This window comes from Hoplias malabaricus, chromosome 17 (assembly GCF_029633855.1).
Source record: "Hoplias malabaricus isolate fHopMal1 chromosome 17, fHopMal1.hap1, whole genome shotgun sequence".
NCBI lineage: Eukaryota > Metazoa > Chordata > Actinopteri > Characiformes > Erythrinidae > Hoplias > Hoplias malabaricus.
Window position 1 is genome coordinate 35,740,163 of NC_089816.1, and position 18,152 is coordinate 35,758,314.

The window sequence follows — 18,152 nt, forward strand, 5'->3', positions numbered from 1 at the left end:
GAATTATGCAAGTGTCGATGTGCATCTCATGCGTGAGAGGTGCTTTGTTTACGTTAATTATTTTGATCAAACTGCTTTATCTCACAGACCTGTTGAGAAATGTGAGGAACAATGAATTTTCAAGTTGATTTCCCAACACAGAACTTCCTCGGTAGAAAACATTCGCTTTTTCAGACAGCATTCAAATAACCACACAATTTACATAGTCATGAAGATCTTGATAATTGCAACATTTCTGTGTGTGTGTGTGTGTGTGTGTGTGTTTGAGAGAGAGAGAGAGAGAGAGAGAGAAAGTGTTTATAAGTTGTCTTGCTGAAGCAGGTGGTCACTCAGTGTTTGACCATGATGTTGCTGGTGCTGATCATCACTGCCTTTGTAAGTACAAATGTGTTTCTTTTACTTACTCTCCTCATTAGATGTGGATTTAATAAACAGGAATGCAAACGTAAACACTCAGGATTTTATCTCTTCATTTTACTCTAGTTTCTATTTAATTAAATACATGTACTTAATGAAATATATGAAATATAAATTGTACCTTAACTTTGCTTGTTTATGTGTAAAATCATTGATGATGACATCACAAGCTTCAGAGGTGTGTTCTCTCTTGGGAATGTGTTCACTTGCTGCATTATAACATTATATACAGATGTATCAAATAATATTTTAAATTTTTAAAGGACCAATAAGGAAAGTGGAAATGTACTTAAAGGGAAATCAGGAAATATAAACTCACCTTTACATTTTAAAGAAGTGTTTATCCTCTTCCTCTAAAGATCTGAACAGTAAGATCTAAAAAGAATTGTAGAAATTAACAGTTGCATAAATATATCTTTTACAAAATCAAAGCAACCATAATGAAATTAGACAAGTGCACACTTTGTAGTTCACTGCTGTTGTTTTGGGTGTGTTCAGGGGGCTGGCCAAGCCAACAGGATTCAGGGTCAAGAGCGTGACGGCTCGTGTGTGTGTGAGGTGAACAGCACCATCTGGGCTTTTCCTACTGTTCAGTATGAAGCCGTATCACAGCTAGTGCAGACGTGTGAAACCTCCCTCCAGAAACTCCAAACACAGGTAATGCACACAGTTTAAACAGTTTATTTTCAGTATTGTGAAGAAAATGTGAAGAAAATCAAGTTTATTACAATGAAAAGAACAGCATCTTAACAAGCCCCAATGGATCGCTTGTTGAGAAGTTAGCCAATGTCTTCTGTCTTCAGCCCAAAGCTCCTCTGTTTATATAGGTCGGTTGTTTTTGTGAAACTAAGGTAAATATATTTACTAAGGTAAGCATGTTATTCACTTAATCGTATCTGTCTTGGACTGAGAGACCAATCTCTAGTAAGTCCTGGACCTTTAGACTAGGGACCCCTGATCTAATTATAACAATCCATTAAAGAAACCAGGTGGTATTTTAGAAACATTTTCACATGTGGCAAATCTCTATGTACAATAAATTATACTTAATAACTTATACATGAGTGGACATTAAATTATATCATTTGTAAAATATACATCAAAACACAGGTAATACACACAGTTTAAACTTCAAACACAGGTAAAACACACAGTTTAAACATCAAACACAGGTAAAACACACAGTTTAAACTCCAAACACAGGTAAAAACATAGTTTAAACTTCAAACACAGGTAAAACACACAGTTTAAACATCAAACACAGGTAAAACACACAGTTTAAACTCCAAACACAGGTAATACACACAGTTTAAACTCCAAACACAGGTAATGTACACATTTTAATGTACAAACACAGGCAATGCACACAGTTCAAACTCCAAACACAGGTAAAACACACAGTTTAAACTTCAAACACAGGTAATACACACGGTTTAAACTCCAAACACAGGTAATACACACAGTTTAAACTCCAAACACAAGAAATACACACAGTTTAAACTCCAAACACAGGAAATACACACAGTTTAAACTTCAAACACAGGTAATACACACAGTTTAAACTCCAAACACAGGAAATACACACAGTTTGAACTCCAAACACAGGAAATACACACAGTTTCAACTCCAAACACAGGTAAAACACACAGTTTCAACTCCAAACACAGGAAATACACACAGTTTCAACTCCAAACACAGGAAATACACACAGTTTAAACTTCAAACACAGGAAATACACACAGTTTCAACTCCAAACACAGGTAAAACACACAGTTTCAACTCCAAACACAGGAAATACACACAGTTTCAACTCCAAACACAGATATTACACACTATATAATCTACAAACACAGATATTACACACTTTACAAATTCCAAACACATGTAATACACACAGTTTAAACTCCACAACTTATAAATTCCAATCACAAATAGCACGTTTTTAAATAAATTTCAGAACACAGATAATACACTCTTTATAAACTCCAAACACAGGTAATACACACTGCATGTCCTAAATACATACGTCACACAGTATGAACTGCAAACACATTTAACACACACTGCAAATCTCCAAACACAGGTCATCCACAACTCATAAATTCCAATCACAAATAGCACGTTTTGAAATAAATTTCAGAAATTCAATTTTATATCTTTAGGCCACAATTACACTCAGGCGTTCTGTCATCGGCAGGTGGTGATGACCGATAAGGAGCTGCCCATGCTGCAGAAAAAACTGAAGAACGTGACCTCACGTCTACAGCGATTCCAGTACCTGAACTCACAGGGCCTTTACAATGCTCTGGACCTGCGCAGACTCAGTGACGAGCTGCAGCAGCTTCACCAGAGCATCAGTGACCAGCCCAGTGCGCAGACACGCCAACTGCGCTCAGAGGTACAGCTCATATACTTTACTGCACCCACAAGCAGGGTGGAGGTGTGGAAACACAGGAGTCACAGTGACCCCTTCTCTATTGGCAAGGGATGAAATTTAACAATTTAATGGTAAATGAGGGTGGCACGGTGGCACAGCAGGTAGTGTCTCTGTCACACAGCTCCAGGGACCTACCGTTTTCTAAGCCCTGCTCCGGTTTCTTCCCAAAATCCAAAAACACACATTGGTAGGTGGATTGAAGGGTGTCCGTAGGTGTGAGTGTGTGAGTGTGTGTGTCGCCCTGTGAAGGACTAGCGCCCCCTCCAGGGTATGTTCCCGCCTTGTAATAAAGTAACAATTACTTCTCCCCAACTGCCCATGAAAACCTCAGCAAACCAATAGGTATCCCCTGTCACAGGTGACTTTTATTATAAATACAAATGATCATTTATATTATTTTATAAAAATGATTCATTTTTAGTTCATTTGCTGGTGTTAACGGTGGGAGATGAATAATTCTGTAAATGTGTGCCTTAGTTGCAGAAGGTTAAGGTAGACGTGGACAAGATGTACAAAGACAACTTCTTTAACCTGGAGTCTGTGAGGGAGAGGCTGCGCTCCCTCAATAACCGTGCTCAGACCTGCAGGAGCATTCCCGACGACTTCAGGAGTAAGTGTCTTTATGTTTGACTCTTCAACTGAGAGGAAATATGCTTCAAACTTCTCAAAATGATATGTCAGAAAGCTAATGCAATGAACTATGACTTTCCCATAGACTCAGGGGTAGTAGACATTTTAAATGCTCTTTGAGTCTTAGGCCCAATCCCATTTCTTATTTTTACACCTAGTTTTTGAGTATCATATTTCTCCTTGGAACTGCAGGGTGTAGTGGTTAAAATCGTCCCTGTCCAAATGGGATGTCCCTTCAAGAGCTTAATACATCATCAGAAACTCTGCCAGTCTGCAGTGATATCAGAGGAGCCCTACTGTGCCCATCAGTTTTTTAAGAGTCCTTCTTCTGTGCAGCATCATTTGAGCTCTCTGAAGAGACTATCACAGTAAAGGCTTTTGGTGTGTGATGTATTCTTTGTCTCACAGGTACATGCTCTAAACAGATCATGACAAACATCAGCTCCCCAATAATCAGCAAGCTCAGTCCATATGGCAAGTCCTACATCTCCGGGGCGTGGGGTCGTGACACCAGCTTCGGCAGCGATGAAAGGTACTGGATCCAGATTCTGGCCAACAGCCACAAGTTTGGCATCGTGGTCCGCTTCCATCAGACCTTTGAGGACTTTATGGCTGACAAAAATTACAAAGAAGAGTACATTGCGTCCTCGTACACTCACGCTGATGCGGTTCAGGGTCCGGGCACCATAATGTACAACGGTGTTGTGTATTACCAATGCTACAACACGGCTGAGGTGTGTAGCTTCAATCTTCAGACAAAAGAGCACCGCAGGGTCAAACTGCCAGACGCTGGGGTCAACAACGTCTTCCCGTACTGCTATTACAGCTGCCGCGACTGGACCGACATCGACCTTGCGGCTGACAGCCAGAGCATTTGGGCGATGTACGCCACGGAAAGCAACTACGGTAACATGGTCCTGAGCCGAGTGGACAGAGAACACTTCAACATCACACACACTTGGAAGACCAAGATATTCAAACGCTCGGTTACCAATGCCTTCATGGTGTGCGGGGTGCTGTATGCTACACGTTACGTGGATCAGTACAAAGAGGAGGTGTTCTATGCCTTTGACACCACCACGGGACTGGAGGACAACACGCTCTCCCTGCCTCTGGAGAAGGTCTCGGCCGGTATCGCCAACCTCCACTACAACCCCACCGACTCGAAGCTCTACATGTTCAATGATGGCTACTTGCTCTCTTACCAGGCTTACTTCTGAAGAGAGGTCCATTTCTGCAATGTAAATAGCCATTAAAAGCTTAATACTGTGCAAAAGTCAGAAGCTACCTTTGGTTTACTTAAGTCCCAGTCAAAAGCACAAGTACAAGTTGTTTGGAAAACAGAGCTCATGGCATGAACCCCACCACCGTCTCTGTTAGATAAAAGTACAGTCAAGACAGGAGAAGATCAAGCTCCAGTACTGCTTCAGATCTGAATAATATCTACAGGTATCCAGCCTTTAACTGTGTGGCCACAACTCTGAACTATGGATCTGAAAAAGGGTGACACTTCTCAGACAACCCGGCCTCACACTTACTGTGATATAGTCACATGAAATGTCATAAATATGCGACTATGTCACGAATATGAGACCGGGGTGGTCTCAGAAGAGGTTACAGAGAAAAGGCAATAGACACAAGAACGTTTGCCAATCAAACAAAGACGCTGCGGGTATCCTCAGAACAACAGAGTGACCGCCCCAGCGCAAGGCTCAAGGTCACTGAAGGTGAGGGAGGACTTGGATTGTGAGTCAACAGTGCAACAATCTTTAACATCTTTAACCAACCAAAACAAATGTAACCTGTAACTAAGGCAAGCATCTGAATATTGAAAAAAAACATGATATATTTAGTTGCTGTGGCTTCTGTTTTATTTCCTGTAATAAATGTGTTTCCTAATTTTCAGACACTGATTAATAAAATGAATAGCTTTGTACTTTAATGTGACTTTTAACTGGAAATTTAATAAATAAAGTATCTGACTTGGGATGAAAGTTAAGGAAGATGATATTTTCTACTTAAAGTGGCTACTTTACATTTAATATGAAAAATTAAATAAAATAAAATCTTTATTTTAAACAATGGTGATGTACTTGCTACATATTTGTTTCCTTTTTTAAAAAATAAATAAATAAATAAAACATGGTAGAAACATCCACAGCCAGAGAACACGGCCTTCTTCGCTCTCACCATGTTTGCTGTTGTCTGAACATTTGACTCTGAGCTGCGCCCTCTAGTGGACGTACTGCTAACAATCATTCCAATGTAAAGGACGCAGTGTGTAGAGACTGTATCTTTTTTAAACGAACATTTTCAGCAGTTTCGGGAGCATAAATAAATGGTCCTATAGAGTAGGAGGCTTGGGACTGAACGATCCCGAGAGCATTCCCCGGAAGAACATCTGGACGTGTGTGGGGACTCTGTATGAGCCGCAGTGCCTCGTATTTTTCACAAATTATGCATAATGCATGCAATTATACATTATACACACAAGGCATGCGTTATGAGCTTAAATCACTTCATCGCCTTAATTTATCAAAACACATACACACACACACTCTCTCTAACTGTGAACATCTGTGAGGCAGTGTCGTGCTGCCCTCTGCTGTTAGTTTGAGGTTATGCGGTTCTCTATCCATCCATCCATCCATTATCTGTAACCGCTTATCCAATTTAGGGTCGCGGGGGGTCCAGAGCCTACCTGGAATCATCGGGAATACACCCTGGAGGGGACGCCAGTCCTTCACAGGGCAACACAGACACACACACACTTTCGAGTCACCAATCCACCTGCAACGTGTGTTTTTGGACTGTGGGAGGAAACCGGAGCACCCGGAGGAAACCCACGCAGACACGGGGAGAACACACCATCTCCTCACAGACAGTCACCCGGAGGAAACCCACGCAGACACGGGGAGAACACACCATCTCCTCACAGACAGTCACCCGGAGCGGGAATCGAACCCACAACCTCCAGGCCCCTGGAGCTGTGTGACTGCGACACTACCTGCTGCGCCACCGTGCCGCCCCGGTTCTCTATCATTTATTTATACTTTGATATCACATGACTCTTATAAACACACCCATAATTTGACTAGATAGATTTGACATAATTAGAGCGACCTCTGTTGGCCATATGAATTCGGTGTCTTAAATAGGACCTCAGATGTCTAAGCTCTTCATTCATGGTGACTTTAAAAAAAAACACCTCAGAGAAATGTAAATGTTAAAAAGTCCACTTTGATCTGTTTATAAATGCAAGGAAAACAAACGAGACACAGAATGTTCACCTGAGCTTCACCTGAACTTCACCTGAGCTCCACCTGAGCTTCACCTGAGCTCCACCTGAGCTCACAGCTTCAACACCTCCCAGAGAGTCTGGGGCACAGGGATTTAAAGGTGATATTCACCAGCAGTTCTCCAGAATCATCTACACTACCTTTAAGAGCAGGTGTGAGTGACCAGTGACACAATACAAAACACACACACACACACACACACACACACAGACTCTCTGCTGAACTGATTATTAATCCAGTCCCTGGGGCGCGGACCACCCACACCATCACCTGAGTGTGTCTGATCCGGTCGGCCCTCTGTGGAGTGTGAGGCCCACGCTGGTGCTGTGAGAGGGTTAAATCAGGCTCTACCGCCCCCTACTGTCCATCTGTATCGATAGTTTAGTCATTACCTCTGCTCAGTTCAGGCAGCGAGTAGCGACCGAGGGGGGGCGCTGCCGCGTCGAAGTGTGCTGCTGCCACAGGGTACTTTTATACTTTAGTAAGAAATGGTTTAATAGTTTATTTACATTTAATTCGCCGTGTACAGTTGGGGGAACAGTTATTTAAAATAATAACAGTAAACTAAGGTTGTGAAATGCACCACAGAACAACAGATTTATCACAAAAAACACCGGAAAACATTAAAGCTTTTGGATCTGAGCATGTGCAGAGCAACACACTTCGACTGAGCAACGCAACTCAGAACTACTACTCATTCATTCATTCATCTTCAGACTGGACCACACCCTGCACAGCATTACACACTCACAGTCACTCTGTCACACACACTCACCATGTCACTCACACATACACTCACATTCTAACTCACAGTCACTCACCCACTCACCCTGTCACTCACACGGTCATTCACATAATCACTCTCTCACTCACACACTCATCCCTACATTCACACACTCACTCCCAGTCACTCGCCCACTCACCCTGTCACTCACACGGTCATTCACATAATCACTCTCACTCACACACTCACCCTGTCACTCACACGGTCATTCACATTATCACACTCTCACTCACAGTCACTCACCCACTCACCCTGTCACTCACACAATCATTCACATAATCACTCTCTCACTCACACACTCATCCCTACATTCACACACTCACTCCCAGTCACTCGCCCACTCACCCTGTCACTCACACGGTCATTCACATAATCACTCTCACTCACACACTCACCCTGTCACTCACACGGTCATTCACATTATCACACTCTCACTCACAGTCACTCACCCACTCACCCTGTCACTCACACAATCATTCACATAATCACTCTCTCACTCACACACTCATCCCTACATTCACACACTCACTCCCAGTCACTCGCCCACTCACCCTGTCACTCACACGGTCATTCACATAATCACTCTCACTCACACACTCACCCTGTCACTCACACGGTCATTCACATAATCACTCTCACTCACACACTCACCCTGTCACTCACACGGTCATTCACATTATCACACTCTCACTCACAGTCACTCACACACTCACCTTGTCACTCTCACATACACTCACCTTCTAACTCACAGTCATTCGCCCACTCACCCGGTCACTTACACACTCACCCGCTAACTCACTCGCAATTCACTCACACACTCACCCTGTCATTCACAAATTCACTCACCCTCTAATTAAGTCCATCGTCCAATCACCCTGTCACTCACATTTTGACTCTATCACATACACTCACAGACTCACCCTGTCACTCACACACTCACCCTGTCACTCACATATTCATTCACCCTGTCACGCACACACTCACCCTCACTCAAACACTGATCCTGTCACTCACTCACACACTCACCCAGTCACTCACTCACACACTGACCCTCTCACTCACCCAGTCACTCACACACTCACAACTGTGGACAGTGTCACACACTCACCCAGTCACTCACACACTCACCCAGTCACTCACACACTCGTTGAGAGCACACAATCGCTGAGATCTGATTGGCTGACATTACTAATACTGAGCAGATTGGCTGGCAGCACTGATTCTGAGCGCTGATTGGCTGGCAGTACCGTTACAGAGGCCACGCCCCTCTCCGCAGTTCCCTCATGACGTAATGAGGGGCGCAGGGGCAGTGTTGTGCTGTGAGCGTGCGCGTGCCCGCGGTGTGTTTGAGATGGGAGGCTGCGCGTGCGGCCCCGGAGCCCGATGTCGGTGTCAGCGGCAGCAGCGCGCGGCGGGGACGAGCGCGCGGAGCCGGTGAGCGTGCTGCAGGTGCTGCAGATCTACGCGCAGCCGGTGAACGAGGAGCAGGCGTGGGCTCTGAGCTTCCAGACCTGCAGCGGACTGCGGACCCGCCGCGGACAGACGGAACACGTCCAGGGAAACATCCGCGGCCCCGCGTCCATCACACTGCACCGTGACGGAACCGTCTCACTGCGGACAGAGGACACGGACAACACCGGTGAGTGAGAGAGAGAGAGAGTGAGAGTGAGAGACAGAGGGAGAGAGAGAGAGAGTGAGAGTGAGAGAGAGAGAGATACAGAGGAAGAGAGAGAGATACAGAGGAAGAGAGATACAGAGCGTGAGAGAGAGAGAGCAACACATAAACAGTACACTAACACACACACAAACCCCGAGAAACACACACACACATATCAACACAATAAAATGCTAACACACACAACACACCTCAAATACACACACACACACTCTCTCACACACTTCCAGACAACACAACCACTAACATACAACACACACACTGCTCACCACTAAAACACACACACACACACACACACACACACACACACACATGCAAAACTGCTGCATTAGCCCCCCCCCCCATTCCGGTTTAAGTTATCTGTCTAAAATGATTACTTTGACCCAGGGCTTTAAGTTGTCCTTCTGAACTGAGAAGTCCTGCTTTGTGAAATTTCCAGCTGTTTGTTTGTGTTTCTCCAGATGTGTTCGATTCGGTTCGGCTGTTCACACTGTGTTTATAAAGTGAACCGTATCCAGCATCAGTCTGAAAAGATCACGCCCCTAAACTGCCTTCACACACAAACCCCACTGCTGACCGGCGGGACAGCTCCGTCACTTCTGTCCAGCGCACCTCGAGCCTGTCTCACTCTACAGGATTAGAAATCTGAACCAGTGCTAGAGACATGAGACACCTCACACATAAAGACATTTTTAACAGATTTGTCAGAGTTTGACTGTTGTTAGTTCACAAAGTTGCTGCTGAAATATCAAACCTTGAGATTAAACTTTGAAAAATACAACATTTTTAAAAATTAAGGCACAGTGGAGATCCATGGGTCCGTGGGTTAGAGTCCCGCTCCGGGTGACTGTCTGTGAGGAGTGTGGTGTGTTCTCCCTGTGTCTGCGTGGGTTTCCTCCGAGTGACTATCTGTGAGGATTGTGGTGTGTTCTCCCTGTGTCTGCGTGGGTTTCCTCCGGGTGACTGTCTGTGAGGAGTGTGGTGTGTTCTCCCTGTGTCTGCGTGGGTTTCCTCCGGGTGACTGTCTGTGAGGAGTGTGGTGGGTTCTCCCTGTGTCTGCGTGGGTTTCCTCCGGGTGACTGTCTGTGAGGAGTGTGGTGTGTTCTCCCTGTGTCTGCGTGGGTTTCCTCCGGGTGACTGTCTGTGAGGAGTGTGGTGTCTTCTCCCTGTGTCTGCGTGGGTTTCCTCCGGGTGACTGTCTGTGAGGAGTGTGGTGTTTTCTCCCTGTGTCTACGTGGGTTTCCTCCGGGTGACTGTCTGTGAGGAGTGTGGTGTGTTCTCCCTGTGTCTGTGTGGGTTTCCTCCGGGTGACTGTCTGTGAGGAGTGTGGTGTGTTCTCCCTGTGTCTACGTGGGTTTCCTCCGGGTGACTGTCTGTGAGGAGTGTGGTGTGTTCTCCCTGTGTCTGTGTGGGTTTCCTCCGGGTGACTGTCTGTGAGGAGTGTGGTGTGTTCTCCCTGTATCTGCGTGGGTTTCCTCCAGGTGACTGTCTGTGAGGAGTGTGGTGTGTTCTCCCTGTGTCTACGTGGGTTTCCTCCGGGTGACTGTCTGTGAGGAGTGTGGCATGTTCTCCCTGTGTCTGTGTGGGTTTCCTCCGGATGACTGTCTGTGAGGAGTGTGGCACCCTCTCCAGGGTGTGTTCCTGCCTTGTGCCCAGTGATTCCGGGTAGACTCCAGACCCACAGCCACCCTGAACTGGATAAGGGCTACAGACAATGAATGAATGAGCATCAAAATTAAAATAAGTGTAGGATGATTTTCAGTGTAAATAGAATTTTGATTCAATTATAGAATTTTTAAAAAATAAATAATTGATTTTTATTTTTCACTTTCAATTTTTTGTTTGTTTCTTTTCTCCAACGTGCCGTGCCTGCGCAGAGAATTGTGGGTAACTGAGGGCCATGAAGGAGACGTCTGTCGTGTCCTTCAAACGGCTCAGAATGTAGGCTGCGTTTCTCGACTGTACACGAAGCGTCCTTCACATTGGAACAGCCTTCAGTGACGTAGCGGCCGAGAAATGCAGCCGAGCTCGGCCTCAGCCCAGGCTTTGGAAGGCAGCTACTTTCTGATCACACACACACACCGACAGACAGCTCCGCTCCTCAAAATCTTGCGGGAATTCCAATGCTACATCCCGAGAGCAGGCGGAAGTCTCTCACACTCAGAAACAGACAGCGGCTGGCTCCCTGCGCTCTTGTTGCCTCACAGCAGCGTTCTGAAATGAAGGTGTTTGTAGCCGAGTCACAGAGTATTCAGTATTTCAGCACATTGCCCGGGCCCTGTTCACTAGCGCCCCCTCACCACAATGACTACAACTTTGGAGCAAAAACAGGTAGCGTTTAAACAAGCTTTAAATACAGACACGACTCTGCACCTGCCTCCATCAGAACACTGCCTCTGCTTGGGTCAGACACAGCCGGGATGTAAACAAACACAGTGGAGGGCGGTGAAATAACTACAGGAGAATCTGGGAAGGTATGATCTCCCTCAAATCGGGGACCTCTTGCGATTGTCGGGAAGACTGAATCCGCCTCGATTCACACATCCACAGCTGGAGATTTTCATATGGTTCAGGCACTGGGCGGAGCCTGCGCAGCATGTGCAGGAGATACAGTGTGATTCACCGGAACATTCCCGGCTCTGTTCACACAGGGGTCATGCTGACATTCCCCTGACTGTGCACCGGGGGCAGGATAACGTCTGGGGAAAGTTCTGGGTTATATATATTGTGTCTAAGCAGGTACGGGTTAGTTTCCAAGACTAGGATTAAGCTTAGGCCCGAACAATATCCCGCATTCAGTCAAAAAATCACAATTCCAAGTGCAGTTCAGTCCTTAATTCCGGTCTAGGAAAACACCCCTGTACGTACGGTATGTGTAGACACTGATTTGCATGTACACACATATCGAGGTGTATTCTGATGTTTTGTGCATTATTAACAAGTTATGAACTCGATGTCTCAGAAAGGGACACGAGCCGATGGAGTGAGTTTAATGTTCCAGGAGATTCATGTTCACGCTGCGGCCACTCAGTCCTGAAAATAGCTCCCCAACCAGAAATAAGCTCTTAACTCTCATTCATTTCTTCCAGATTTTTAAAGGTGCTGTCACACACCTGTCACACACCTGTCTCCAACATCTGTCACACACCTACTAATAAGTAGAACATTATTATATTTAGTTGATAAACAGGTGTCGATTCACGTGTGTTTATTCATTTTTGGTCCAGGTGTGTGTGTGTGTGTGTGTGTGTGTGTGTGTGTGTGTGTGTGTGTGTTGAGTTGTGTCCAGTCCTCAGTGATCCTCAAACCCATCAATAAATACAGTGCAGCTGGACACCGAAACCCTGCAGCAGGACACTCCCGGCTCAGCAGACGGAGCCCCAACTAGAACCAGCTCTAGATCAGAGACCCAATCAGAACCAGCTCTAGATCAGTGCCCCAGCTAGAACCAGCTCTAGATCAGAGCCCCAAATAGAACCAGCTCCAGATCAGAGCCCCAACTAGAACCAGTTTATTCATTTTTGGTCCAGGTGTGTATGTGTATGTGTGTGTGTGTGTGTGTGTGTGTGTGTGTGTGTGTGTGTGTGTGTGTGTGTGTGTGTGTGTTGGGTTGTGTCCAGTCCTCAGTGATCCTCAAACCCATCAATAATTCATACAGTGCAGCTGGACACTGAAACCCTGCAGCAGGACACTCTCGGCTCAGCAAGAAACCAGAACCAGCTCCAAATCAGAGCCCCAACTAGAACCAGCTCCAGATCAGAGCCCCAACTAGAACCAGCTCCAGATCAGAGCCCCAACTAGAACCAGCTCCAGATCAGAGCTCCAACAAGATCCTGAACTAGATCAGAGCCCCAACTAGAACCAGCTCCAGATCAGAGCCCCAACTAGAACCAGCTCCAGATCAGAGCCCCAACAAGATCCTGAACTAGATCAGAGCCCCAATCAGAACCAGCTCCAAATCAGAGCCCCAACCAGATCCAGCTCTAGATCAGAGCCCCAACTAGAACCAGCTCTAGATCAGAGCCCCAACTAGAACCAGCTCTAGATCAGAGCCCCAACTAGAACCAGCTCTAGATCAGAGCCCCAATCAGAACCAGCTCCAGATCAGAGCTCCAACAAGATCCTGAACTAGATCAGAGCCCCAATCAGAACCAGCTCCAAATCAGAGCCCCAACAAGAACCAGCTCTAGATCAGAGCCCCAATCAGAACCGGAAGATTGACTGTATTATGTTTTGGTGTTTGGGCCAAATCATTTTGTTTATTTACGAAGCCAGAGTTGTGTACAAACACCACACTTTTATCCAGAGCTCAAACAAACTGCAGAACTCTGTGAAGAAACTTTCTCTGAATATTAGAAAGTGTCCTGGATTATAATCATGTACTGCACCTTTAAGTTTCCCATCAGTTTAATTGACTGCAGCAAGAGACTGTGTCATTCAGACCTTCACTCACTCACTCAGCTCCTCTCACACTCACTCACTCACTCACTCACACACTCACACACTCACTCACACACTCACTCTCCTCCCCTCTCACACACCACCACAGTTCACAGTGAGATAAAACAAGTGGAAAAGAAGGCTGTAAAATAAGAGCAGGGTGGAGAGATAAATGAGGTGCGATGTGTTTGGGGCAAAGCTGATGTGCTCTGAGTCTGTTCCAGTGAAAGAATGAATTAATGCAATTGTTTTTTTTATTGAATTATTTCCTTACGTGTGTGAAGTGGAGATGGGGATGATCAAAGCTGTAGTGTGTGGGGAAATTTAGGTCAAACACACACACACACACACACACATAAACACACACTTAATCTCTGGCATGTAGAAATATGGACATGTGCAAGTGATGTATGTGTGTATAAAAGTGTGTGTGTGTGTGAGAGAGAGAGAGAAAGAGAGAGAGAGTTGTTTTGTCAACACCTTTGTTTGATTATCAGTCTTTTGACAGTTTTATTGTTGACAGATCGCTGAAGACATCTTTCATGGAGCTTAATAATGTAATAAACACTCAGGAACGTGTGTGTGTGTGTGTGTGTGTGTGTTTCTTAGGATGGAGGGTTTTGCTGTGGTTGCAGTGTTGCTGATGGATTCATGCTGGATGTTAGTGTTCTGCAGAGGAATCCTTTCACTTTTTGTCTCTCTCATTTTCTCTCCCTCTCTCATTCTCTCTCTCTCTCTCATTCTCTCTCTCTCTCTCTCTTTCTCTCTCTCTGTCTCTCTCTATTTCTCTCTCTCTCTCTTCCTCTCTCTTTCTCTTTCTCTCTCTGTCTCTCTCTTCCTCTCTCTCTCTCTCTCTCTCAAGTAGTAGGAGTAGAGTATGGAATGTCAGGAAGGCTGACTGTGTTCAGTGAAATGTGGAGACACAGCGAGACAGTGAGAGACAGAGGGAAACGAAGACAGAAGGAAAGATTGAGGGACAGAATGAGAGAGAGACTATAACAGATACAGGGAGAGAGAGAAGGAGGAGGGAGTGAGAGAGAAGCAGTATCAGAGCTCATTTTGTGCTGACAGAGAGAGGTGGAGGAGGGAGAGGGAGAGAGAGAGAGAGACGTTGTGGGTGAGAGAGTGAGTATTGGTTTTGCTGATGTTGTGTGTGTGTGTGTGGTCTCGGGGGGGTGTTATGGGATCACTCAGTAACCTGAGCTCTCTCCAGCGTCGTCCTCTGAGCTCATTTGAGCACATTGCAGAGGAACATTGTACCACACCTTGGCCCCTCCCACACCGCAGTCTACAGGGCGGGGCCAGGCACTGGGACTCCCAGCATGCACTGCGGGCCCCTCCTTTGTTTATGTTTTTGGTTGTTGTTGTGTTGTTTATGAGGATTGTTTTTTGTGGCTAATCCATTCCCTGATGCATTACCCACATTGGACAGTTGGGGTCTCCTTTACTCCCAGCCTCGTCCAGCAGGGGGCGCCACCGCTGTTTGAACCTGCCTCTTCCTGATGACCTTAGACCCTCATTCATGAGCCCAATCAGACTGTACTGAGAGAGTAATGAGATTGTAATGAGACAGTACTGAGACTGTGATGAGACAGTAATGAGATTGTACTGAGGCAATAGTCAGACAGTAAAGTGTGTGTGTGAATGTGTTATGTTTGTGTATATGTTTTGTGTGTGTATGTGTTTTGTGTTTATGTGTTATTGTATTAGTGTGTATGTTGTGTTAGTATGTATGTGGTGTGTGTGTTGTGTTTCTGTGTAACTCTCCTGTTGTTCTCCTGTGCTGTAGCTGATGGAGAAACTGTTCCTGCTCCTGCTCCGGTCCTGGAGAGTCAGGTGAGTCCTCCTCCTCCTCCTCCTCCACACAGTCCTAAGCAGATGTTCAGATGTGGGGTATGTCGGAAAGTGAGGAGCGGGAGCTGAGTCCCCAGCTGGAGCGTCTGATCGAGCGCATGGTGGGCAGTGTGGAGGACGGAGACTCCGGCAGCTGCAACAGAAACTCCACGAGAGATGAAGGCTACAGCGGCCCAGAGGAGGAAGAAGAAGAGGAAGAGTAGGAGGAGGAAGATGGGAGTCTGCGTCCTGTTCGTATGTTCCGCCAGGTGATGGCGCTCTGTGCCTGCAGGCTGCCAAACCCGGCCCTGGCTCCGGAACATTACCAGGCCGTGTGCAGAGCATTGTTCCTGGAGACCATGGAGCTCCAGACCTTCCTCTGCAGGATCAGAGACGCCAAGGAGGTCAGTGGGTGAGGTGGCGAGGGTCAGTAAAAGTGATGGAGGTGTGTTTGGGTTAACGTTTTCAGGTCTGGAAGCAGTGTGTCGTGTAGGTGCGGCAGTGTGTGGAAGGGTGTACTCACACTGGGCCCAGGTGCCTCATGCCGTGCCTGAGTACGATTGACTGTCTGTGAGGAGTGTGGTGTGTTCTCCCTGTGTCCGCGTAGGTTTCCTATGGGTGACTGTAAGAAGAGTGGTGTGTTCTCCCTGTGTCTTCGTGGGTTTCCTCCGGGTGACTGTCTGTGAGGAGTGAGGTGGGTTCTCCCTGTGTCAGCATGGGTTTCCTCCGGGTGACTGTCTGTCAGGCGTGTAGTGTGTTCTCCCTGTGTCTATGTGGGTTTCCTCCGGGTGACTGTCTGTAAGGAGTGTAGTGTGTTCTCCCTGTGTCTGCGTGGGTTTCCTCCTGGTGACTGTCTGTGAGGAGTGTGGTATGTTCTCCCTGTGTCTGCGTGGGTTTCCTCCGGGTGACTGTCTGTGAGGAGTGTGGTGTGTTCTCCCTGTGTCTATGTGGGTTTCCTCCGGGTGACTGTCTGTGAGGAGTGTGGTGTGTTCTCTCTGTGTCTGCGTGGGTTTCCTCCGGGTGACTGTCTGTGAGGAGTGTGGTGTGTTCTCTCTGTGTCTGCGTGGGTTTCCTCCGAGTGACTGTCTGTGAGGAGTGTGGTGTGTTCTCCCTGTGTCTGCGTGGGTTTCCTCCGAGTGCTCTGATTTCGTCCCTCAGTCCAAAAACACATGTTGGTAGGTGGATTGTAGACTCTAAAGTGTTCGTAGGTGTGAGTGTGTGAGTGAATGTGTGAGTGTGTGTCGCCCTATGAAGGACTGGAGCCCCCTCCAGGGTGTGTTCCTGCCTTGCGCCCTTTGAATCCGGGTAGGCTCCAGACCCACTGTGACCATGAACTGGATAAGGGTTACAGACTATGAATGAATAAATTAAACTCATGATGAAATGCAGTGATGAATACATTCTTCTCACTCAAATTAAAATGACTATTGTGCGAATGTTTGAATTTTCAATTAAAATTATGTCACACAAAAAACTGGTTACTCTTCATAGTGTCAATAGTCAGGAAGAGTATCTTCCCTCTTTCTGTTCTCTGGTTACATTTTTTATAAATATGACTCTCTCTCTCTCTCTCTCTCTCTCTCTCTCTCTCTCTCTCTCTCTCTCTCTCTCTCTCTCTCTCTTTCTCAGATAAGCTCTGCTTCAACACTCTGTTCCATAACGAGGACATGCAGGAGATCACTAAGCACTTTGTAGTTTGCCATGTTGATGCACCAGGACAGCAGATCGGAGCCCCTCAGATGCCAGCAGGGTATGAAGAAACTTTCTCTTTCCCTTTTGTCTCTAATACACACACACACACACACACAACCTTTTAAGTGCTAATTTTTTACCCATCTGTAGCTACCAGTACCCTACCATGGATCAGCTGGCAGGAATGCTGCCCAGTGTTGTGCAGCACTTTGGGTGAGTACTGATACCTCAAAACTGTTTCGATCAGTGGGGCTCAGTCCAGGTCCTGGTGGGGCACTGACTCCTCCGCTCCTAACGTACCTATTAACAACCCCTTCTGAGGTAGGAGTGGGTCTGAGAGCGAGGAGAAAACTAAATCACGAGCGGGACTGAGGAACGCTGGCTTACATTAATATGGTTTAGAGGAGGTGTGTATTAAATACAACCATCTTGTTAATATTCTCCATCATCAGATTTAAGAGCATTGTGGGGATTGGAGTCGGGGCTGGAGCCTACATCCTCGCCAAGTTTGCGGTAAGTGTCTTAAGCCCTATTCAAATGGGATTAGTTTTACGGTGGGGAGCTGTTTATGATGGATTTATGTTTAATAAGAAATCTCACTGGATATAACAGAGATGGGAGTGGCATCGAGTTTTTAGACTCTCACTACTGTTCTGAGAACAGCCCACTTCAGTGACCTTAATCTTTAACTTCCTCATAAAGGATCATCTGTGAGATGATGGTGAAGTTCTCTCTCGGCTCCATAGAGGCTCGTGAGACACTGTTTTTATTGCAATAAAGATTTATTTACAACTTAAGACGTGTCTGTCTCCATCGCACCATTGCAAACGAAATTACACGACAATGGCGTTAAACTTCACTCGTAATCATTCACACAATTACAATAACTACTGTTATAAACCTTGAATGAATGAGTTTAATAATCATTTATAACAAGTTTGTAGG

General features: G+C 46.0%; 3 protein-coding genes across 5 annotated transcripts in view; all 3 read left to right on the top strand.

The window, feature by feature from the left end:
* Positions 1-333: 333 nt before the first annotated feature.
* LOC136673762 (olfactomedin-4-like) lies at positions 334-5,506 on the top strand. Its single transcript, XM_066649462.1, has 5 exons — positions 334-375; positions 916-1,074; positions 2,615-2,815; positions 3,332-3,464; positions 3,893-5,506. The coding sequence occupies exons 1-5, from the start codon at positions 343-345 to the stop codon at positions 4,702-4,704; spliced, it is 1,338 nt and encodes a 445-aa protein (XP_066505559.1). The 5' UTR covers positions 334-342; the 3' UTR covers positions 4,705-5,506.
* Positions 5,507-8,927: 3,421 nt separating this feature from the next.
* Positions 8,928-15,888, top strand: LOC136673223 (protein spire homolog 2-like). Of its 2 annotated transcripts, none has more exons than XM_066648558.1 (2): positions 8,928-9,206; positions 15,472-15,888. In XM_066648558.1, exons 1-2 carry the CDS (start codon positions 8,951-8,953, stop codon positions 15,603-15,605), a joined length of 390 nt encoding a protein of 129 aa, XP_066504655.1. In that variant the 5' UTR covers positions 8,928-8,950; the 3' UTR covers positions 15,606-15,888. The 2 variants fall into 2 exon arrangements, with proteins under 2 accessions (XP_066504655.1, XP_066504656.1); XM_066648559.1 differs by lacking the exon at positions 15,472-15,888 and adding an exon at positions 9,704-9,927.
* A 1,262-nt stretch (positions 15,889-17,150) lies between these two features.
* LOC136673272 (protein NDRG4) overlaps positions 17,151-18,152 on the top strand; it is a 20,204-nt gene continuing 19,202 nt past the window's right edge. For both annotated transcript variants that reach the window (XM_066648634.1, XM_066648633.1), the window contains exons 1-3: positions 17,151-17,265; positions 17,358-17,420; positions 17,660-17,720. In XM_066648634.1, the coding sequence (XP_066504731.1) occupies positions 17,183-17,265; positions 17,358-17,420; positions 17,660-17,720 (207 nt within the window). In that variant the 5' untranslated portion in view covers positions 17,151-17,182. The remainder of the gene's footprint in view (positions 17,266-17,357; positions 17,421-17,659; positions 17,721-18,152) is intronic.

What these genes read in the sequence shown, in the direction of transcription:
- LOC136673223 (XM_066648558.1), top strand. Translation starts at nt 8,951, where the DNA reads ATGTCGGTGTCAGCGGCAGCAGCGCGCGGCGGGGACGAGCGCGCGGAG. An exon ending in AGAGGACACGGACAACACCG is followed by an intron (nt 9,207 to 15,471) that starts GTGAGTGAGAGA and finishes CCTGTGCTGTAG; the next exon opens with CTGATGGAGAAACTGTTCCT.
- LOC136673762 (XM_066649462.1), top strand. Translation starts at nt 343, where the DNA reads ATGATGTTGCTGGTGCTGATCATCACTGCCTTT. An exon ending in TGCTGATCATCACTGCCTTT is followed by an intron (nt 376 to 915) that starts GTAAGTACAAAT and finishes GGGTGTGTTCAG; the next exon opens with GGGGCTGGCCAAGCCAACAG. An exon ending in TCCAGAAACTCCAAACACAG is followed by an intron (nt 1,075 to 2,614) that starts GTAATGCACACA and finishes TGTCATCGGCAG; the next exon opens with GTGGTGATGACCGATAAGGA.